Source organism: Botrytis porri, assembly GCF_014898465.1.
Source record: "Botrytis porri strain MUCL 3234 chromosome Unknown BPOR_021, whole genome shotgun sequence".
Classification (NCBI taxonomy): Eukaryota; Fungi; Ascomycota; class Leotiomycetes; order Helotiales; family Sclerotiniaceae; genus Botrytis; species Botrytis porri.
The window spans coordinates 217,421-240,806 of NW_024066095.1; the positions used below are offsets into that span (position 1 = coordinate 217,421).

Consider the following 23,386-nt stretch of genomic DNA (forward strand, 5'->3'; position numbering starts at 1 on the left):
AAGGATAACGGGGAAAAATATGATGCAAAACTAGTAAACAGGATGATAGAAACAATAAAGACCTCGCATACTTTGAGTGACTGGATAGTTTGCAAGTAGCTGGTATTTCTACGAAGTGAATCGAAAGTGGATTGGCCTTAACTAAATAGCTCATTTTGATTTTAGCTGGTGTATAATGAGTGGGTCCCTCGGCTACAGACAGCCAAGCGCTATATTATCGATTATGAATTTCGAAGCTGCAATATTAGGGCAATGCATCGTGCCATATAGAAAAGTCCTTTTATCTTCAAAGGATCCATTCTTTCATGAAAACCCAACAATATCTCTAGTAAGTACGATCGCTTCAGTAGGACGATGTTTGAAAGGGACATTTACTTTAAAAGACCAACAATTCTTTAAAAGTAACAATTCTTCAGACATCCTTTTCTTCCTCTCTTCGATTTAACAATCTCACACATACACATTCGAGTTGTGCATCAACAAGCTGCGAAAACATTCTGATAAAACACAGTTTGAAAAGATGATTGAGAACTCTCAAATCTATTATGTCCTTGCCTTGGGCATCGTCATATTCTGTGTTAATGCACTCTTACCCCGCAAGTCTAAGCAAAACTCTATGGAGCCAGTTCGCATTCGCTCAACCATACCATTCATTGGCCATGTAATCGGTCTCTTCTGGCACAGAAACGAATACTACAATCTTTTGAGGTGAACTACACTCCCCGATTGTGTCTTCAAAATGGTTTCAGGCACTAACAAGTTGTTCTTTGAATTCAAACAGTCAAAAATGGGATTTTCCAATCTACACAATCGGCATGCTCCATAAAGACATTCATATCGTTACTTCAGCCGACTTTATTCCATCTCTTCATCGTCAATATAAAGCAGTTTCGCTATGGGAGTTGGAGGCACAATTCACAGTGAAATTGGCTGGCTTGACTAAAGCTGCGGCAGACAGGATGCACACCAATATGTCCTCAGAAGAGAATCCAAGTCTGATGCTCCAAGGAATCAAGGTGATCCAGGGTACACTCGCTTCCACGGAGTCCATAAAAAGAATGCTTCGTATCGGAACACAAGTTACGAAAGACCAACTAGATAATTGGGCAAATCTCGTTGGAAACAATCAAAACAATCAGATCAACTTATTGGAATGGCTGCAACACCAATTGACACTTGTTATTACAGAAAGTTTGTATGGGGATAAGAACCCTTTTCGGGATCCAGAGGTCGAAGCAGGATTTTGGTAAGTCAACATCACACAACATCCTCTGCACAGAATGAGAACTAACGAAAATAGGGCCTTCTCTGACGGTTCATTAAAACTTTTGTTGCCAGATTTCCTGTCGAACATCATCGCTACTGAAGCTGTGCGCGGTCGAGCTGCAGTCGTAAAGGGATTCCAGGATTACTTCTCGAACGGTGGGCAAGCTAGAGGCTCAGATCTCATGAAAAATAGATTTGAATTGCTAGTCGATCATTCGGACAGTCGTCACAGCGACCTGGCGAAAAATGAAAATCTGATCAATATTGCGGCCTTATCCAACACAGTTCCTTCAGCATTTTGGGTAATCTATCACTTATTTTCTGATGCCAATCTTCTCGAACAGGTCCGGTCCCAAGTAGGAGAATTGACCACATCCGAAGTTTCAGCTCAAGGAGAGATAGTCTGTAAGATCGACCTACAGAAGCTAATCCAACTACCAATCCTTTCTTCATTGATTTTGGAAACTTTGAGATACCGATCAACTGGTACCGGACCCCGTCTCGTTATGGAAGACACTTTTGTCGGTAAAGATCAACAATACCGACTTAAGAAGGATTCTCTGGTAATCATCGCGAACAAGAGACTACACTTTGACAAGCGTGCATGGGGAGACTCGGCGGATTCCTTTCGTTTCGATCGCTTCTACGGTAAAACTCCTGCAAATGCATTCCGTGTCTTTGGAGGAGGAGCAAATAGGTGTCCAGGTCAGGGAATTGTAACAAATATCATTGCGGCCTTCGCAGGAATGTTTGCGATGAGATTTGATATTATCTCAAACGGAAATGATTGGACTGATCCAGGCCAAGATCTCGAGAACATGTCTACTCAGACAGGTCCGCCAAAGAAGGAGTTCATGGTAAACATAGTACCCAGGGAGAGTACGAAGGATGTAGTATGGAGCTTCGAAATGTAGTTACTTCCATCTCTTGAAAGGGAGGAAATGGGATACGGATTGATCGTGGCTGCGGGATTCTTGAACTTATGTTCGATGCTCTAAATAAAGGATTTCGAAATTCATCATAGAATGAAAATAAATCAAGATTCAAATACATGTCTGAAAAGATTTGAGATGTGTTCTTGTGTGTGCCTAACAATAATTATGTTCGAGAGAGATTTGTGGGTGGGTTACGTAATAAATTTGAGGCGGTGAGATTAGCTTTGAATATTGCCGCAATCCAAAGCTACCTACCTACACAGGGACAGCTTCACGACTCAAGCATTTTTTTGAATTCCATAATTCAAAACACAATCATTATGAATAATCAGCAGTTCCGTAAACTTGTACTAGATACGCCCGCGAGACAAGCCGGAACGGGAGACAAAAGCTCAAGCATTGGTGCAACTCCAAGACGAGATGGCGCAACACCATCTGCCCTAGGTTCTCGAATGCGAAGTTCAATACCCATGACACCGTAAGGCTCGAACAGTCCATTTGCGTAAGATTATACAGTGAGTGCTAACTAACATCCTAGCCGTTCCGTGGGTGGTGTGGATTTCGCACGTCAAGTGGCTGAACAACGAGCTCTAAATAATCCTTCGCAAGCAAAGAAACTTCGCTCAGTCGCCGCACCTAAAGGTTCGAAACTCGCAGCCGGCTATACCGATCGCACGAAACAGCGCATCGATGAGGATGAAGATGATAAAGCATCCAGAGTCAAGGCGTTAGAGGAGATGATGAAGTTACAACAGATTGACGAATCTACATTTTCAAAATTGAGGGATGAGATATTGGGCGGGGATGTTCAAAGTACGCATTTAGTAAAGGGGTTGGATTATAAGTTGTTGGAGCGGGTTAGAAGGGGTGAAGATGTTTTGAGTGGGAATAATGAGGACGAAGATGATGCTGAAGAGCCAGATAATTTGGACGACGAGTTTGAGAGGTTAGAGGAAAAAGACGTGGTCGCTGTTGAGAAGGAGAAAAGCAAAAAAAAGGGAGAGATGGCACCGCCGAGTTTGATCCCGGGCAAGAAGAGGACTCGAGATCAGATTTTGGCAGAGATGAAAGCGGCGAGGCAAGCGGCAAAGGAGGCAGCGCAGCCATCTCTAGGAGCAAGATTCAAAAAAGTTGGAGCTCCAAAATCTACGAGCAGGATTGAAATGGACGGAAAAGGGCGAGAGGTTCTCATTATTGTTGATGAAAATGGAAACGAGAAGAGGAAAATTAGGAAACTGCAGGTGGAACCGGAAGTGGAGAAAGGGCATGGTCTATTAATGCCTGACAAGGATGCAACACCATTGGGCATGGAAGTTCCAGAAATACCAAAAGAACCAGAACCAGAGGAAGAAGATATCGACATCTTTGACGATGCTGGGGATGATTATGATCCATTAGCTGGGCTTGAAGACGATGATTCGGAATCAGATGCGGAGGCTGAAGACGGAGAAGTTACCGAAGATAGTCAACTAAAGAAGCCCAAGACTCAAGAATCGCCGCAAGAGTCGCCGCAAGAGCCAGCTACATCTGGAAGTATGGCACCACCTCCACGACCCAGCAAACCTAGAAACTACTTTGGCGAATCTGAACCTGAAACAACAGACAATGAGACCAAGCCAAAGGCTTTCAGTGATCCAACTATTCTCGCCGCCCTCAAGAAAGCCTCAACTCTTAACCATATATCGAAAGTTCCCGAAACAGCAGAAGAGGCCGCAAAGGAAGCGCGGCGGAAGAAGATGCTTCAACAAGATGATCGTGATATGGAAGATATGGATATGGGATTCGGAAGCAGTCGATTTGAAGACGAAGCTGATTTCGACGAGACGAAAGTCAAGCTATCGGCGTGGGGTCAAGGAGACGACGATGAAGACGAGAAAGGGGAAGGTAAAAGTAAGAGGAAAAGAGGATCGAAGAAGAGGAAGGGGGATGCAAATAGTGCCGCGGACGTTATGAAGATCGTCGAGAGTAGAAAGGCTGGACCATAGTCATTACACAGAAAGCAGATAGATACCCTTACTTTTTACACTTAGCTGCAATATATATTTCTAATACTCACAATACGCCGTAAAATCCCACCAGGCTGTCCATAGGGGGTCTAACTAGGCAACATACAAATAAATTGAGATAATGTATTGTCACGTGCCTTCGCGAGACACGCTTGGCTAATGTGTGTTTCCTTCACGCGTTTGGAAATCTTCAGCTATGAATTTTGAGAACTGAAAAGAACTACGTCACTCGCAAGCAACAATGCCTCCTCGAAGATCTGGTCGAAATGCTAATGCTGCAATTGCAGATGTTCCAAAAACTGAAATCTTGTCTGCTGCATCGAAAAATGATATAAAATCTGAGAATACCGAGGTTCCAAAATTAGCTGCGAATGGTATCCGAAGCAAAGCGAAAGCAGATAGTGGCAGTTCCGAGGACGTAGACGAAAACGAAGGCGAAAAAAAAGCTGTTGATATCCCGAAAACAGCTAAGACTGTTAATGTGAAGAAGGAGGCTGCAGTGGTCACCAAAGAGAAAGCTCCTGTGAAACGCAAACTCAAGCAAGACGAGGACAAAGACGAAGAGGACAAGGAAGAGAAAAAGGTCACGAAGAAGAGAAAAACAAAAGAAGAAAAAGAAGCAGAAACTATGCCATTGGTAGAACGCACATTGGTTTCGACTTTAAAAAGGGCTGTGCATATTGGCGCTCATGTTAGTGGTGCAGGAGGTAAGTGAATCCCTCTTCATGACGCGAAGATTCTCTCTAACATATTTATCGTAGGCGTCCAAAATTCAGTCAATAACTCCTCTCGTATTGGTGGCAATGCATTCGCTTTATTTCTCAAATCTCAACGAAAATGGGTCAATCCTCCTCTAGCTTCTGAAGCTCGCGATCAATTCAAGGCTTTGTGCAAAGAGCAGAAATATGACGCCTCGAAATTCGTTCTCCCACATTGTTCATATCTAGTTAACTTGGCGCAACCAGATGAAGAGAAAGCCAATCAAGCATACGGTTGTTTTTTGGACGATCTGAAAAGGTGTGAACAATTAGGTATTAAACTTTACAACTTTCATCCGGGAAGTACAGGTGGCAACCCAAGACCGGAAGCAATCGGGCGTATCGCTGCTCAATTGAACAAAGCTCACAAAGCAACAAAGACGGTAATCACATTGTTAGAGAATATGGCTGGAGCTGGAAATGTAATTGGTTCTACATGGGAAGACCTTCGGGACATTATTGCCCTTATTGATGACAAAACCCGAGTTGGTGTTTGTCTAGATACATGTCATACATTTGCTGCAGGATACGATTTGAGATCACCCGAAGCTTTTAAGGAGACCATGGATGGGTTTGACAAGATTGTTGGATTACCATACCTAAAAGCTCTACATCTCAATGACAGCAAGTCGCCGTTAGCATCAAATCGGGATCTACACGCCAACATCGGTACTGGATTTCTTGGCCTTCGAGCCTTCCATAATGTCGTAAACTTTGAACCTTTTCAAAACATGCCTATGGTTCTTGAAACACCAACTGAGAAGAAAGACGCGAAGGGAAAGACTGTTGAGGATCCATCTACTTGGGCTAAGGAGATCAAGTTACTCGAGGGCCTACTCGAAAGAGATCCTGAAAGCAAGGAGTTCAAGGAAGAAGAGAAACGCCTACAGGACTTAGGAGCAGATGAACGGAAGAAGTTTCAGGGCCAAGCTGATAAAAAAAAGCAAGATGTTCTCAAAAAGGGACAAAAGACTCTTGATTCAATGTTCAAGAAGGGATCAGCGAAAAAAGGCAAGAAAGCCACGAAGGAGAATGATGGCGAGGACTCTGAAGATGGTGGTTGTTCACATTGAGCTATTCATGTCTTGTAGAGTTTTAGGTCTGGACAAAAGTCAGACTACTAAGCGTCTCGTCTACAATATATAGTATGTTAATATAGGTAATCTACGAAAGTTCTTCATCGCTCCCCGGAAGTTTGGGTTGGTATATTTGTCTCGCGTGAAACATCACTTCAATGACTATTCGCCACATTTTTCGGTCCGAAATTTCTTATCTGTAGTAGATTTTACAAAGTGGAAAGTTCCCCTTTTCTCCGAACGATCACATTTTCTACAATTCCTTCCCGCGTGGGACGAAAGGGACGTTTTTCTGTGCAATTCTGATTAGCACTTGCAGTAAATGCATGGAGAACCGGCATGTATACATGTTGAACATATTACCAATGAGCATTCTTGAGGTAAGTCATCAACGGAAGTTCCGTGAACTAGCGATATTTGGGGCTAGCATGAGGCGATGAACGGTATCCCTACAGATTCCTTAGTTTTCTGAGGATAATACCTGACCTAGCTAGCATTTTATCAATGAGGCATCTGAATAGGATCTTATCTATTCCATACTCGGTCATTCCACTGAGAGAGCCAACTCATGATCTTCGATAGTCAAATTGTGGTACAATGAGACAATACGATAGAGCAAACATACGTAGCGTCGTCAAACTTTTCGTCACTCAGCCTCGATGCCCAGGTATTTTTGTGCTACGCAAACAATTCTCCAAACATTTGCCAGAGCTTCGCCTCCCAAATCAGTTCAATTGGTCCGCCGATTGACACATGGATGAATATATCAACGCAAAAACTGCACAATTGACTAGTAACCACCACTGTGTCGGGAGCTGCTCGTTACATTTACATTTTTGTATCACGATAGCGAGCAATCATTTATTATAAATAAGAGTCATAGATCTTTGATTTTCAGCTCAAGAATCCTCCTCAAAACATTCCTATATGCTTGATTTCTGCCTTGGTCTCTTTTGCCCGGGCCCCGGAAGAAGACAGAAAAGGGAACGATATATCAATCCCGCTTCTCTCGCTTTGTCAAGACCTCATCGTCGATATCCTCTTCCAACACCCATTTATCCTCTTCCTGCACCCATACTTCCTCCCCTTGAACAGAACTACGAACAATTTCGTCCTATCAGTCCCATATGCCATCTAGAACAGGAGTGCGATTTCGAACCCGAGCCCGAGCTTTTCTACCCACAGAGATTCCACCGTGTTCCTCTTGGCCCAGACTTGAGACATAGATTAGAGCCTGCAGTTCAGCAAATTCATTTTGTCGAGCCAGAACCGGAAGTTTATCTACCTCTTCCTCGTCCCAAATCACCACCAAGGCAACATATACATTTTATCCAACAGCTTCCACCACCATACATTCCTTCGCCTCCACCTTCTCCTACGACTCATCATATTCACGTATTACCTCCTCCTGCCATCCTTCCTCCGCCGAGGAAACCCTCTCCACCACATAACCACATTCATCTTCTCGGTCCTGCTCCACCTCCCCGAATTGTCACACCATCAGCTCAAGCACTTGCTCTAGTTCCGCTCCCAAAAATCAAACGGAAAATGAATTTCCCCAATCATCCTCACCAAAATCCTTATTCCCATCATCCCCATCATCACCCCAATCACAATCATAATCACAATCATCGACACCGCTCCCCGTCTTCCTCTCCTTCTCGTTCTCCTTCTCCACACCCCCATGCACACAACACCCCACACAACCACGCCAATAATCAACAAAATAACCCAATCAATCTGAATAATATTCCTTTAGCAAATCTCATCCGGGATGTTTTACACCGCTATCTACAAATCAATTTACCGCCTGGCACAGCGATCAGTATAGCGAGATTGATGTCCAACTCTCGAAATCCTAATTCTAATTTGAGCGTTCAAGCGAATGCTGGGACTAGTAGAAATCGATCGCGGAGTCGGTCACAGGGGAGAGGAAGAAGAGGTGGAAATAACAATAATGGGAACGGAGCAGCGAATGGGAATGCAATCGGTAGTGGTAGAAGAGGAAATGGAGGAAATAGACAGGCAGTTATAAGTTCAGACTCGAGTTCGGATTCGGATCATCTACCAACACAGAAAAGCAAAATTGACTTGTTGGAAGAGATTAGACGGTTTGTTTTCCTACCTTGGTCTACTTTTTTTGTTATATATCCATTTCTTACTGTGTGTTTGTTAGAAACTAATATGGAATTCAGAGTAAATGTGTGCGCTCAAGTTGCAAATGGTATCGTCAGAGCATCTATGCTCAACGCTGAAGTTCACCCGAAGCTAGACGCTAAGGGACGATATCCGAAAGATTTTCAACATCCTTTGAAAATTAGAGATTTTTTGGCGATGGATAGTTTGTTTCCTCATTTCTTTACTTATCCCTCTCATAAATTTCAGCATCACATAACTCTTCCCTTTCCCCCACAATACCCAAACTCTTTCATCCCTTCTCACGCACATACACCAAACCCTATTATCACACCTCTTCTACCCTTTTTTTAGGACAAAAAACTAACTCCCTCCCTCTCCCTAGCAAAAACCCTCGACGCCCTCATCACCACCTACGATCTCCCAGTAGGAACGCATCACCGCTCTAACGATGCAGCAGCCCTCGCCATTTTCCTGGCTCATCTCGCGCATAATCAAAACAGTCCAAAGCGCGGAACCAAAAATCCTCCCTGCGACTGCAGAACCTGCGCACCTTTTCACGAAGAGCAAAAGGTGGCGAAGAGAGAAGTGCTATTTGAATATCTCTGTGTGGGGGCTATGTATGGTGGGTCGGGGGTGGGGAATCTGTTGGCTCATGGTCAGGCTCATGGTCAAGCACAAGCTCAATTAACTCGAGCAGGAAGTGCATTAATAGCCGGGAATGCAGGAGGTGGAGGTGGCCGCGGAGGAAGTGGGAATCAAGGTGCAAACTCAAACGGAGCAGGTCATCTCGTTCTTCCGCAATCGGGACATGCGATACAAGTACAAAATGTACAGGGAGCGGTGCCCAATCGGTTGAATAATAATAATATTGGGCTTCCGAGGCCGAGCCAGCATGCGGGTCATTCGATCATCCGTCGTAGCAGTTGAGTGGTGGCAATGGCGATGGGAATAGGAATAGTAATGGTGGATTATTGAGACAGCGTACTTGAGATTTGAATTTAGGGATTGGAGTCTCTTTTCTTTGGATTTTGTCTCCAAGGTTATTTTGCTATTCTACTCAAGCATGATTCGATTCATATTCTTTTAATAGATAGAAAGATACAATACATCATATACAATATACAACAGCATAGGGATAGGGTGATGAGAAGGTGAAAGCGAAAGACTAGGAAACGCCTTGAGGCTTGTCATTATCTAGTTTCATGCCCAAGATAATTTTCACTTCGGGACAGTAGTTCATTATGTGGGAGACGTAATCTGGTTTGTCCCAGATCTGTATGGTGGGGGTTGTTGTTAGTTTCGTTCTGTGTTTTGTGTTTTTGAAGAAACAAGATGGATAGATGATAGAGGAGATACTAAAACGCGCAGTACAGATATGACTTTACCATGAGAATGATGCAGAAGGCACAATACAGATTTGCCAGCGGTGTCATAATTGCGAAAGAATTGATGAAATGACTAACCTGTTCATGGTGTACACCTAACCATCCAATATGATAACCCAGCGGCGCTTCGTCCCAAACACTTTCCACACTAAACGTCTTGCTCACTGCTGCATTTGCCATTTTACTTCCTTCTAATTTATTCAGCCCATTACTGAGCCATAAATCCTCAAATGCCCCATCTCCGGATTTGCGTCTTTCTTTTTCTAACAATCGTAATATGGATGATACGCGACGGAGAGAAAGACCGCCGTTGCCCACCGTAGGTAGAGTATGTTGACCAAGGCGCTCCAATGTAATCGTACTGTATAAAATTGTTCAGAGTAGTGGGGGCCTTGGTGCAAAATATAGAGTCGGGTTGGAAAACTAGGAGATGTTCCGCTGGGGAGAGGGATTTGTAAAGTTTCGGGTCGGTGAACATCTGAGATATAGATTCACGACTTGAGACATCCCAATGGGGTGGGAGAGGAACGAGTGTGAGTTTATTCGAAGCTACTAGATCTCGCAAGTGGTGGAAATCAAGTAGATAATTGATGGAGGTGTTGCTTCCCATGAATTCGAAGGTCCACTCTTGGGGAATGACACTTGTCATGTGTGTGAGCTGAAGAGGTAAATGCGGTAATGGGCGAGTCTCCACCATAAATGCTAGTTTTGTGGGATCGAGAGTAGAAGTTGGTGAAGCGTATTTAGTCTTTGTGGAAACAGAAATCGAGGTACTAGTATGTGTCACTGTATGTTCTATCGTTTCGATCTGGAGAATTGTAATAGGTCCGGCGTCGAGGGGTTGGAGTTTTGGTTGGACTTCGTCATAGTTCAAACGATATGCGAATCTAAAAGAGAGGGTTAGACTGAATTGTGAATTCACCGACACAACTTGATTGTTCAAATAGTATGGGTCTAGAACGTACCCATAAACAAGCACGAGACTTATGAATACACCAACTATTACCATTCGTCTCATTCTACTCCCAAAACTCCATGATGCCAAACCTGTAGACATATTGAACACTTATCAGAATTTCAATTTCTCTACATACACTCCTTACCCACAAACCCAAGTTGAAATGTCGAAAGGAAGGAAACGCTGCAGCACAGCCAAAAGAGAAAAATACAAACGGAAAAAAGTTGACAGAAAAAACAGTTACCCCATACTTTGACTTTATACGAACCCACATTACATTTGATAGTTACTTTTAAAACCCCTACTTACGCGGCTTCCGCTAGCGCAAAAAGCATTTGCGTGGGATGTGACCTATCCGATGATGAATCAGAATCCATATCAATATGGCTAGATCCTCCCAAATTTACGAGGACCTCCAAGTAAGGGTGAGACAAGAGATATGATAATTGTAATGCTGGGAAAGCCGGGTTTGCTTTTGCAATCTATCATCGTGCACTCCAGTATATTAGACGCAATTGTCTACTGGTTGGTGACCACAATACTAGTGACTCCTATTCAAGATGAATGGCAAGCTAAGTAACCGAGAACATCTGCAGATATCGATTATTCATTCCACACCAACGTCTAATCGACGTACTTTAGGAGAAGTTTGAAAGACCCAAGCAAAAGAATGTTTGGAAAGATCTGGCTCTCCTCGTAAACATGTGCGGGTCAAGGCGTACGTCTGCCAAAGCTTATTAACGATTTAAGCTTTTGATCTGAGACATCGGGATTTTGTCGGACATCACCCACATCGGGAATGGAGCACGAATATCACGTGATAGTTTTGAATTTCCATCGTTTACTTTGAATTGCATCTAATCTAGAGACAATCAATCTATCTTCTGATGCTCTTTTGGCACAACTGATGATGACTTCAAGTTGAAAACAGTATTCTTCTCGGTAGGCATTCTTGAATTCCGAGCTGGAAGGACCAAACCACTGCAAAATTGAGTCCAAAATCGCTCGGCGTGGTGATTTAAATGAGTGGAATAATATCTTGACGAACAAACAGCTTTCATCTGGGATGATATATTTTTCGACAGAGCTCCGAACGCCACTGTTCACACACAGCAATCCTCGAAGTCTATGTGAATAGCGAGCATTCGGGTTCCTTCTCGTCAAGCATCAAGTCTCTCACACGACTCAGCATGGCTGTCATCACTCAAACGGCTCATATCAATTGGAATGGTGTCATGATCTTAAAATTCTAGACCTATTCGCTAGAGCTGTCGGCTATTTAGCCCAAAATTACGAAATGTTTACTCGTAATCATCTGAGATTTCCACGATATGTACGAGACAGCCAAACGGCTTGCAGTGCATCGGCATCCATCATGCCATTCTCACTAATCACGGCCTCTTTCCAGCTCGAACAACTTAACGAAGGAACACAAGTGATACAATCCTGTCATGCGGCTATTCGTTTGCGTTCGGAAAGTGCTGAAAAATCGTCAAGTCCGACGACACCAAAAAAAAGGGCAACATTTTTGGTTGCTCTACACTACTGCAAATCATGCAATATACACAATTGATTCAACAAGAACATTCTTCAAATTCAGTCTTTACAGCTTGAATGCATCGGTATTTCACTTAGCCGGAATCCTATCTCATGATAGCCTATGCCGAATCTCGTGATAAGAGGGCCGACCGCGCTCAATACGATCAATCTCACCTGTTAGATACATTTCTATTGTTTTCATTTTTCCAATGATACGGTTTGTCTAACAGAAGGCCATCCGCTAAGAGTTTATGCTTACGCTAGGTGCTGACTGAGAGCATTTGCACCAGACGCCACCCAATGCCAATCTTAGGGCTGAGTAGTCAGAACTTTGAGAATCATGTTATTTTAAGATTTTCATCTAAGGTTTACGATCTTCTGGCATAATAGGCGGCGGGATGTGACTCTCAATCATCACCGGCCAAACAATTCATCAACAGGTTTTCATCGCCAATGATCATTGGCTTGACAGGGGATACTGACTCTAGATATGAGCACAGCCTTCGGGAACGGTTCTATGCGAGAGACTGGTGATGTATTCTGGTATCAGCCCTACAATAGTAAGAAAATAATCTCAATGTTGCCGTCCTGGAAACAACTTGACATAAGTAGATGAAAGTTCTTCGTTATATTTTCATTCCCTATCTCATTCTGCCTTTCATCCGATTTCCTACTTACTTTCATATTTTCAATTTCTCCTTATCACAATCTTTAGATCGTCTCTCTTGTTTCGATCTTCAAAATTTAAATCTTCTCCCTTTTCCGTCTCTTTCCACAATTTCATCTTATCTCATTTCATCATGAAGTTCTCAAGCATCTCCACCGTGAGTAGTCTTCTAGCTTTTACTACCGCTCAGCTTCATACCGAAACTATACCAGTTGTGTGTTCTGGGGCTCCCTCATCCACTGTCATCCAGACAGTCACAATGATAGAAGAAAACTCTGGTCCATATTACCCCACCATCACATCAAAATATGTTACCACAGTAGATGGGACGGTAACCTCAGTCAACTATGATGGAGAAAGCAAGTCAACAGTTTGGGTCTACCCAAGCGGTACCGGGAACGAAAAGCATTATACCGTCGCTACCTATGAGAATGACATTGTTATCGACGTAAACAATGTTGATATCACTATCATCATCGTTGATGGTTTCGTGTGACAAATACTGTACTGTAACCGACAGCGTCACACATACTCCAACTCTTCCCATCCAAACAACGACTACCCCGCCTTACAGCACTGAAACCAGTAAAACATATGGCGAAATTCATGATGTAACTGTAGGCGATAAAGGTCTCAATAATTACTCTCCAAACCAAATCAACGCCAACGTGGGAGATATCATTCGATTCAGATTCCTCGCCAGAAACCACATCGTTACCCAATCCAATTTCAACACTCCCTGCAATTTCAACGGTGGTTTGGATACCGGCTTCAACCAATTCAACCTGACTAATACTACCGATATCACCCGCGATTTTGTCGTCAACACAAACAAACCAATTTGGTTCCACTGTGCTCAAGCAAACCCAAAGTCAAATTGCCAAGCTGGCATGGTTCTTGGTATCAACCCCGCAGGTAAATTTGATGCATTCTTAGAGAAAGCAAAAAACAGTGGTAACTCCATAGTCATTCCTTCCGGAATTGGATTTATCATTGGCGTTCCTGCTCCCACTGATACTTATACCACTAAGACTGGACCTTGGATCACGGGTGTTTCAGCACCCTCTGGTTACTCTTCTACGATTTCGACGTATACGCCTGTTTACAGGTATCCTTCTATCAAGAAAAGATCTTTCCAGGCATAAGGGGAGAATTCGTAGAAGCTAGATTTTGATTATAGAGGACGGAACCCGGGAGTAGAGTAAAGGGAGTTGCTTGCATACCGATTGGTGTTTTTGATTTGTATTTCTTTTTTAACCTTTCGGGCGATTGGTTTGTGTTGGCTTGAGTTTTTGACATTTAAATGAATTTCTTCTTTTCTATCAATTATGATAATAATTAGCATAGAGTTGTAAAGCAGGTTTATATAAAGATCTTTAAATGAAATTTCATTCGGAGCGCTTTCCTTTTTCGTGTTGCGTGAGAAAATTTGATACAATTTTATTTGTGATATCCCCATTGCTCTTTTTGGCTCAATCGTCTTTGGATGGAAAAACATAGTCTAGGTTAAGAGCACTTGTTTGAAGTCTTTTTTTTTTAAATAAGGTGGGTAGACCTACTATCAAATACAACTCAGAAAGTCTGCCCGTCTAGTTTCTTCTTTTGTGTCAGATAACGCGTGATCATGTGTTAGGTGAGTCATGGCCGGATCATTCTGTAAAAATATATGAGTTCACTCTATTCTCCATCGATGCTGTAAGGTTACATAGAGCTTCGGTTGTTTAACATGTTGTCTCTGAAATTATTATTCGAAAGAACGAATTTTTTTTCTCTCCCCGCTCTAATTTTTGCTTGTCTTCCCCGTGCTTTATTTTCCATTTCCATCCCCCCTTCCTTTCTAGACTCGTAACTTTATTCTCTCAGCCCCCAACTTTCATTTCGTTTCATACCACTACAACGCAGCATTAAACAATAGCCGAAGGCAGCAAGGTCTTCGTTTGGTCTCCTCTGAGGTCACGGAAAATTTCAACAATGGGCCGGGAGAGTTTCCCTGGTCGATATATTCTCAAAATAGAAGTATTTTTTTGACCACTTCCCCCAAGAAAACAGCTTAGACCCCTCGTTTGTCCTTTGTATCTGTTATACCTTGACTACATTGATAGCAAATCCCATGGTGGTGCTCAATGAACCGAATGAAATAAGCGAACAAATAATTATGCGAGCGCTAAGATTTTCTCGACCCAACTGCCTGGCAATCTAGACGTCAAGGATTTCAGGAAACGAACACTCTTAACCTTGCAGATTGTTGCCTACAAGGCGTCTAGAAATTCCATGGTAAGAAACACAAGGCAATAACTAAGTAAGAAGATGAATAGACAATCCAACAGTGTATATAGAAATCATGAAGTTACATCCACAGTACTTTCTTTCTCATCATTAATAGTTTCATCATTAGCAAAACGCAGCAATACGATTTCTACAATAATTTAACCAAACGTTATCTCAGAACGACAATGACTTCGCGGGCCAATCATAACCCCGTAACCAAACCAAAACGAGAAGAGGTATGATTTTATTTTTAATTTTCCTTGCCCTTTTATCATTCTTGTATTTTGGAAATGTAAAGAAGAACAACTAACAAGAATCAGTTTGATAGCTTAAAATATTACGAAAGAGCCATGAAAGAATATAAGCAAGATAAAGCTTACATGAAAAAATATGAACCGTCTAATGTATGATTTAATTTTCTTTTTCCTTTTTTCTTTTGTCGTGTTTCGAAAATACAAAGAAAGAGAGCTAACAAAAACCAGCGTAAACATCGACGAAACGAGGGCGCGTTATGGGAATCTAATTGTTCACCAACAGCTGCGAGTAACGGACAGACACAAGGAGAATCTTCCTGTTCTCCTCCCAAGAAGTCGGCTAATCCAGTCAATAATCAAGGTATATCTAAAGTCACTTGGGGTGTTGATCAGAAAAAACCAGAAGTAGTGATTCCCAAGAACAAGATTGTACATAAACAGACACCCGATCCTAAAAAGTAGAAGGAGAAATTCGGGATGTCCAGATGAAAGAGTAGGAGTAGGAGTTACAGTACAAGTAAATGGGAATACATAAGTGAAGAAGTCAAAGGGTGATAGAGATTAAACTCAATACGAGATTCAAATACTTAGCTTGCACACTCCTTAGATATATGAGTCCATTGATAAATATCATCAATACTATAGCACTTATCATGTAACTGTACTGTGAATGTGAAATCGTGGAACCCTAAGCGCCATCAAAACTTCAAATATTAACCCTAAAAATATCATCAAATTTCTAACATTTCAAACTCTTAAAATCTCAAAACCAAAAGCAGAACCAGAATCAAAAAAAGGAAAATGCCACTAATCGGAGTCAAACTCAGCTCACCGAACCCAGAACCCAAAGCAGAAACAGGAAAACGCCACAGAATCGTGAAAAAAAAGAACAAAAAAAAGAATCAAAAATAAGTAAAAATTACCTAGCTTGCAAACTCACAACCTTACATACCTACACTCATCATGTCATCCCCTCACTTACAACCCTCACTTACAATCCATACTCACAACCCTCACTAACAACCCTCACTAACAACCCTTTCCCCCCAGAAAAGATCCATTATCACCAAGAAATCAAGTTCAAAAGGATCATTGTTCTTTTCTAAATTCATACTTTACACACTTACAAACAAGAGAAATACATACATATGGCATTCAAACTCCAACTCCAACTTTAACTCCAACTCCCGCTTCAAGAACATTAAAAGTCCAATGAATATTCAATATTCAAACATTAGATACTCGAACATCAAGCATTAAACATCATAAGTCATAAATTTCTCATGAAAATTCCTATCACCCATCTATCTACATCCATCGAAGTCTCAAGTCCTACAACGGAATTGATAACTCCCCATGAACCGGAACGCCATGATTTGAAGCCACGATAGATAGATTGGATATACCCACAAACTCCACCGGAGCAATATCCTACTCCCTACTCCCTACTTCCTAATTACCAAATCACGTCCTAATAAACACCCCGATACTTAAGAAACTGCATCCCCCAACCTAAACATCTACCTCTTCTTAGCTCTCTCCCTAATTCCATCCTCCAACCTCTTAACCCCTTTAAGCAATCCCGCACCTTTCTCACAATTGCTCTCCAACCACTCTTCCATTTCCTCCCTCATAACCCTCATTCCTCTAAGCACTGGTAATTTCCCTCCTTCCTCTCCGTCCACATATCCGTGTGGATTCAACAAGATATCGAAAACACCTGCCCAAATTTCCGTCTGCCAGTATCTCTTAAGACCCTCTTTGATTTTCCACTTTCTCAATCCACCTCCCATTCCACCAATTGAATCACCCGGTCTTTCGGCAATGGTATCGATATATTTCCCAAAAAGCATGCTATGAATAATACCCGCCAGTCCATGATAATCAATTTGATAAGTCCACGGTCTTAATTCCCTCATTTCCGCACAATCCTGAGGACCAGTCTTCCAGTCCGCAATGAATTGAACATCAGGTTTAAAACATTTCATGTCAATCCCTCTGCCAAAATCAATGAGTGCAATGCCTTTCTTATTCCAGCCGTTACTTCCATCTCTCTTATATTTAGGACTCCAGTTATCAGAGTCCGAGAGAGAATCGAATCGAACGAGACAATTATCTGCTTTAAGGTCACCGTGAAGGATACCCTTAGAGTGTAGAGCTTCGATTGTGCGGAACAATTCGATGGTGAAGAACATAACGAGGAGTTCATCCATAACACCACCTGGTGATTTGGCATCTGCGCGGGAAATATTGATGATATCCAGAAGAGTACCTTGATCTCTATATTCTTCTATCAAATAACATTCGTCTCTATAAAGATGCATTTCGTACACATCAAGAATACTTTCTGCAGGACGGGAAACTCCTAATCTTCGTTTCGCTTGCCGCATGATGTAAAATTCCCATGCACTCGGTGGATCTTCCATCTTTAACGCTTCTAATGATTTGCGATTGAAGTGATCGAAAACTCCCTTGCCCATGACTGCCGGAGTTTCGTTCTCATCTTGCTCAACATCGTCTATTCCACTTTCGAGTAGATACACGGGAGCGAATGCGCCGGCACCAAGTTCTCGTTTCAATTTGTATTGTCTATCTGTTCCAGGAAATTCCAGGGTTGGGAGAGCTGAGATACTAGTTCTGTCGCTTGAACCTTTCGCTCTCGAAGCTGCTTTGGCATATTTCTTTAATTCTGCTGACTGGCCCCTAGTCTCGTTGTGCTGAGAAAATCCTTCATAGGAGCTGAGAGGAGGTTGTAACTTCTCAAATATTAACTGTCGAATACTTTCATCAACTGGATTGCATTGAGAGTCGTGAACAATAGGACCTCTGGGTGCAATTTCCTTGGCGAATGCTGTCGAATGTGATAAAGGCTTTTTCTTGCCTAATTGTGGTTGAGGAATTCTGTCGATGGGTTTTGCTTCATTAACGATTTCTCTCAACGGACTACTGTCCTCCTCCTCCCCATCATCTTGGAAAACCTGTATCTTTGATCCACTACCTCTGCTAGGACTAGTGGTAGAATTAAAGTAATGTTTCTGATCCCTGATTGTCGGTAATCCAAGGGAAGATTCAGTTCTCTCAACGATTGGAGTCATGAAAGGAAGGCGATTTTGAGAAACTTGAGCAGGGTCCCGATATGGATGAGTTGGTGGATCATAATCTTCCGGAGGTATTGGCACAAAACTTGTCGTTGATCTGAATGGTCCATCCTCGGCTATTGGAGTCACGAGATCATCTTGTTCTTCAACATCACGAGGAATGGCAACCTTGATAGCCTCGAACTCTTCATCTTCTCCATCAGTGAAGGTAGAGGCTATGGTTCCATCTTCATCGTCTACATCTGTACCTGGCCTCTGCGCTGTATATTCGGTCCACTCGCTTTCACTCTTTACATCCCTAGTTTCGTCATCATCACCAGCTTCACTAGTACCATGAAGTCCACCTGTCATGGTGCTTTCTCCGCCACTTGTATAATCACCATCAGTCATATCTTCATCCTCGTCATCACTTTCATCCTCTTCTTCCTCCTCTTCTTCCTCATTCGCTGGTTTGAGAGGTTGGTTAAAGATGTCGTAAATTTCATCCGTGGCTGCTTTAGTATGAAGAGTCATCGTTTGCTCCTTTGATGCCTTCCTCTTTTTCATCTTCTTCCCCGTCGGCGAAGAAAGTTTGGCGCTGACTAGAGACTATTAGCTCTGAAGATTACCAAAAACTACCCAATCACTCACTTATTTGCGTCTTATTGACCTCCTTAACTTTCATTCTCCTATGCTTCGTTTCCCTATTATGTTCTTTCTTTGCTCCATTCTCATCCAGATATACTGAATCTCGAGCAACAACGAGTTTTTCCGGTCGATGATTTTCGTCAGTATATACAGAATCCCGGGCAATAACTAGCTTCTCCGGCAGATTTTCATCCGTGGGTACGGGATCCCGAGCAATTGCAAATTTCTCCTTCCGATTCTCATTGGAAAACACTGAATCCCGAGCAATGACTAGCTTCTCTGGAATTTGCTGTGTAATAGTTTCAATGCCTATATTAGAAGCTTGAGCTGGTTCACTGAACATTGGCTCCGATGGTAGATTTAATTCCGGTTCCCACGATTTATCCAACCATCCACGATGAGCAGCACGCAACTCCTCAAAGCTCAATTCCGTCCCAATTTCATCTGGAGTAGGATACACAGCTTCAAGATTAACCAAAATTCGTTCACTTCTACCATTTCTGGGATTAATAGTCACTTGTTGCAATTCTGGATTTGTGATTTGAGGTAATTTTAATGACTGAAATACATAACGCCACAAGTGCCAAAAATTAGTCCTATGATCATCAACATATGCAAAACAAGGGACAACAGAACGGAAGAAAAAACTTACCTCGTCCTTGAAGATTGCCATCTTGGTACTGCTCTTCTTTCCACCCGCTTTTAATGTTTCTCCAACCCATGGCTTAGGTTCAATCCTATTCTCCTTCTTCCGGTCTGCCAATGATCCTATACTTTCCCAACCTGCTCCTGGAGATGCAGAGACTGCCGGCGCAGATCCTTTCTCATCGTCTGAGAAAATCTTCAACTTCTGCTTACCACTTTTTGTAGTTGTTGAACCGCCGCCTACACCCGCCGAAGGTCTAGGTGCTTGAGGATCCTCTGGAGACGGCGCAACTGCAGCATATGGGTCTATCTTCGCCGCAAGAGCTGGTCGAACTGTAGGTAATGCGGGGGATGAAGGTTCATTACTGCTATCTGGTCTCGCAGCAAATCTTTCCTGGAACTCGTTGAATTTGCGTAACAAACGTGGTGCCGGTCTAGCCTCCTTATCAATACCCATCTGAAAAACTTCCTCCGCTTGTACCCATCTGCCAGCACCTTCTAACCATCCTGCAAATTCTTCGTAGAATAATGCTAATCCTTCACCAATATTGTGACGAGCTAGAAATGCAAATGTTTCGCGCGGTGTATCGGAGAAGAATCTTATGTATGAAAGCCATAGCTTTAGGTATCGTGGGTCATTTTTATATTGTGGAGAGTTGAGGAAGGTCTTCGTCGCGCGCTCGAGAAGAGGGGCAAGTTGTGAATTGGGTGTTGCTTGTGCGGAGGGGTATGCATCGAGTGTCCATTTGACATATCGATCGTAGATATCTAATGGGTCGTCTGATTCACCAATATTGGCTAATTCTTCTTCATATTCTTCTCTAAGTGCATCGTTCAAATTTCTAGTATCGGATGGTGTAGGTGTTGAGAGGGGTTGTAGAGGTGATGGAGAGAATATCTTTGCGAGATTCCTTGCGGATCGTCCTTGTGGTAATGATTGAATGTTTTCTTTTTGATTCTCAATTATGTCGAAATCGATCAAATCCTCAGGAGCAGACATTTTGGGGATCCTATGGGGGTGGTTATTAGTTGTCGAAAATGTTCCGGTCGTAGATGTGGAAATGGAGTTGTTCTTGGATTAAAAATGGTAGTTGAGTTGTTTACGATTTTTGTTTACAGTACCCAAATACCCTAGCAACCCCACCATACACCAATCAAAATCCTTCTGCGCATGAGACTGAACAACATCGACATCGATGTTAGTTCGAGACTAGCATATTTATCATTTATTATTAATGGTTAAGTATTAAGGGTGCGTTTGGATCGATTTTCGATTTATTTAATGAAATCTTTAATAATGTTAAAACAATAAGGGTATCTAGACTAATATAAAAAAGTAATATAAAAAGTTAATAAAAGTAAAAGAAAAAGAGTAAGAGCGATTGAAAATAAGGATTTGTTAATGATTTATTAAACTATTTGATAAATAATCTTTCAAAAATAGTAAAAAACTATATTCTGAATTATTTAATAAATGTATGAGGATCTTGAAAGAATTTGTTATTTTAAAAATATTCATTATATAAATTATTAGGAATTATTAATAATCTTAAATGTTTAGTAAACGCATTTATTTATTAAATAATTCTTAATAACTTTTAATAATTTATTTTACAATCTTAAGCATTTAATAAATCTATTATTTGAACCTTATCTAGTATTATTGTTTACTAAATAAATAAGGTCTAATAAGGTCTAATAATTTAAATAAATCGATCCGAACGCACCCTAAATTCTCACAAATAGTATTCAAAAACTACAAGATCACAGATTTGAGAATGAATTACTCACAAACCAATGACTTCTGAGATTCTCAAAGGATTCCACATTACACATTGTCAACAATTATCGGAAATGGTAATATACTGTTCTCCTGACATCGTCCAACTCCCTTCTATGTAGTCTCCTTCTGTGATCGCCAACCTACTCTCTTTAACCCAATTGTTTCCACTGATCTCAAACTTCCAGACTTTCATTTCTAGCCCACTTCATCGGCAGGCGTGTTGTGCAATGTCCTTATTAGCTTCCAACTGCTATGTCCACCGTTGCTGCACCATGCTCATACGATCCAGGATTTTTTCTTCGAAGACGAGCTTCACGAGAATAACATTCTTCCTGATCCTCCTCATCTAACACAATCCTCACCCTCGGAGGCTTCCATTTCGTATTGTCTCTCTCAGACCTTATGCGCTCGAAACACTCTTCGAGTTCCGCAATAATCTTCGACGGTGTCATATCCCATCTTGTCGAGTGACTTCGCCAATTTCCTTCTATCGCGAAATCCGGATGGTCAATCCATCGAGGTCCCTGTTCCTTATACCGATATGTGTAATAATCGACAACATATGTGAATGTCTTTAGATTTGGGAACTCGGCTATCCACGTCGCTAGCTTTAGCCAGCTGAAAGGCTCATGGTGTCTTATCGATTCTTCCCAAATCCACCGGATCCCAGTAGCTTTTGTCGAAACTGCAAGATGCTGCATCGCACCCATTCGCCTTTGGAAAAAAGGATTGTCAAGAGGGAAACTCATGTCTTTCACGCCTGGATTCAAATTCGGATTGTCTTTAGAGTGGATCGGAAGCCAATATGGAACATAAATGATATCCATAGATGGATTCCACCAGCGACCCGAGATGCTATAACCAATAGCCTTATCATTTTTCTCGTCTTCTTTGGTACTCCATGACTCTTGATACATCCTTAATGTCTCTTCTCGTGATTCTTGGCAGACACTTAAGAATTTAGGTGGAGGCAGGTATTCAAGACAATAAGTGTCAAATTCCTGCAGTCGGACATTTGCATCGACTTTGAAGTGAAGTATCCTCTCTTCTGAACAACAAAATTTCCAGATCTCACGGCGAATTTCCGTGGGTAAATCACAGAAATTCGTGGCTGGATTCCTTGCGCCAGACATTTTGGTATAGTAATAAGGTTTTGACCTTCAGTTCAATAGACCTACAGGTATGTTTTGTGCACGATGAATGATGAAGATTTACATTGTATGATAACGGACACTGTGGACAAAGAGGACACACATGAGGGGTCGAGTAGGTGCGAGATTAAGCTGAGCAGGGTTGCATTTAGCGATGGTTGAGCTAGAGCACGACTTCATTGGTTGATTTCTCTCGCGTAACCTTATGTAAGATTTCACACTACAGAATAAATAAATACACACCTACAATTCCCACCTAATTGTGTCCCATACCAACCTCGCTACCTCACAAATTCAATGTACTTGTAAATTGCAAGCACAATTTACCCTCATTACTATTCATCATCGCGAGAGGGAAATAGCATCTTATCTCTGTACACAATGCAAATAGTTTTGTTCAATCTAAGAGGGTCTTAAGTCAAGCCCGAAAATCCCTACAGCGAGTGACAGGTGAAAACATCAAAGTCTCAAGCTGGAGCAATCAAATCAATTCCCTAAGTGGAGTTTCTGTATGAGTCCCCGCTCATCAAGCCTCAACCACGGTGGTCTATGAGTTCTATTCTACTTTTTCTCTCTTTAATGAGATCTGATGCAGTCGCTCGAGTTGAGTTAGATAGCCCCATAGTGGGATGACGCAATCATTTCTAGCAAATATATAAATTGAGATTGAGATTCATGGGTGCTTTGATCGACCCTTTTTGGCTCCCATCTATTCAGACTTTCATAGTAAATCCATCTCTTTCATTATCTCTCGAATTGTCAAACGAGGAAAAAGCCTTTTTGCCGAAAACCCAGAAACATGAATCAAATTTGATTACCGCTGTTGCTAGT

At 42.0% G+C, this 23,386-nt stretch overlaps 8 protein-coding genes across 8 annotated transcripts; 5 read left to right on the plus strand and 3 right to left on the minus strand.

Moving 5' to 3' along the window:
- Positions 1 to 815: 815 nt before the first annotated feature.
- EAF01_011376 (uncharacterized protein) lies at positions 816 to 2,180 on the plus strand (the record flags this gene model as incomplete). Its single annotated transcript, XM_038919633.1, has 2 exons — positions 816 to 1,246; positions 1,301 to 2,180. 2 exons carry the CDS (start codon positions 816 to 818, stop codon positions 2,178 to 2,180), a joined length of 1,311 nt encoding a protein of 436 aa, XP_038764843.1.
- A 341-nt stretch (positions 2,181 to 2,521) lies between these two features.
- EAF01_011377 (uncharacterized protein) lies at positions 2,522 to 4,186 on the plus strand (the record flags this gene model as incomplete). Its single annotated transcript, XM_038919634.1, has 2 exons — positions 2,522 to 2,679; positions 2,740 to 4,186. The coding sequence occupies 2 exons, from the start codon at positions 2,522 to 2,524 to the stop codon at positions 4,184 to 4,186; spliced, it is 1,605 nt and encodes a 534-aa protein (XP_038764844.1).
- A 262-nt stretch (positions 4,187 to 4,448) lies between these two features.
- Positions 4,449 to 6,145, plus strand: EAF01_011378 (uncharacterized protein; the record flags this gene model as incomplete). Its single annotated transcript, XM_038919635.1, has 2 exons — positions 4,449 to 4,914; positions 4,969 to 6,145. The coding sequence occupies 2 exons, from the start codon at positions 4,449 to 4,451 to the stop codon at positions 6,036 to 6,038; spliced, it is 1,536 nt and encodes a 511-aa protein (XP_038764845.1). The 3' UTR covers positions 6,039 to 6,145.
- Positions 6,146 to 6,968: 823 nt separating this feature from the next.
- On the plus strand, positions 6,969 to 9,107 carry EAF01_011379 (uncharacterized protein; the record flags this gene model as incomplete). The annotated part of the gene is made up of 3 exons (XM_038919636.1): positions 6,969 to 8,152; positions 8,237 to 8,382; positions 8,563 to 9,107. The coding sequence occupies 3 exons, from the start codon at positions 6,969 to 6,971 to the stop codon at positions 9,105 to 9,107; spliced, it is 1,875 nt and encodes a 624-aa protein (XP_038764846.1).
- A 238-nt stretch (positions 9,108 to 9,345) lies between these two features.
- Positions 9,346 to 10,642, minus strand: EAF01_011380 (uncharacterized protein; the record flags this gene model as incomplete). The annotated part of the gene is made up of 4 exons (XM_038919637.1): positions 10,531 to 10,642; positions 9,884 to 10,452; positions 9,644 to 9,828; positions 9,346 to 9,453 (listed from the first exon to the last, which is right to left on the minus strand). Exons 1-4 carry the CDS (start codon positions 10,620 to 10,622, stop codon positions 9,346 to 9,348), a joined length of 954 nt encoding a protein of 317 aa, XP_038764847.1. The 5' UTR covers positions 10,623 to 10,642.
- A 2,220-nt stretch (positions 10,643 to 12,862) lies between these two features.
- EAF01_011381 (uncharacterized protein) lies at positions 12,863 to 13,874 on the plus strand (the record flags this gene model as incomplete). Its single annotated transcript, XM_038919638.1, has 2 exons — positions 12,863 to 13,221; positions 13,250 to 13,874. 2 exons carry the CDS (start codon positions 12,863 to 12,865, stop codon positions 13,872 to 13,874), a joined length of 984 nt encoding a protein of 327 aa, XP_038764848.1.
- Positions 13,875 to 16,771: 2,897 nt separating this feature from the next.
- EAF01_011382 (uncharacterized protein) lies at positions 16,772 to 20,621 on the minus strand (the record flags this gene model as incomplete). Its single annotated transcript, XM_038919639.1, has 3 exons — positions 16,772 to 18,930; positions 18,980 to 19,535; positions 19,629 to 20,621. The coding sequence occupies 3 exons, from the start codon at positions 20,619 to 20,621 to the stop codon at positions 16,772 to 16,774; spliced, it is 3,708 nt and encodes a 1,235-aa protein (XP_038764849.1).
- Positions 20,622 to 21,640: 1,019 nt separating this feature from the next.
- EAF01_011383 (uncharacterized protein) lies at positions 21,641 to 22,537 on the minus strand (the record flags this gene model as incomplete). Its single annotated transcript, XM_038919640.1, has 1 exon — positions 21,641 to 22,537. One exon carries the CDS (start codon positions 22,535 to 22,537, stop codon positions 21,641 to 21,643), a length of 897 nt encoding a protein of 298 aa, XP_038764850.1.
- Between the last annotated feature and the right edge of the window lie 849 nt (positions 22,538 to 23,386).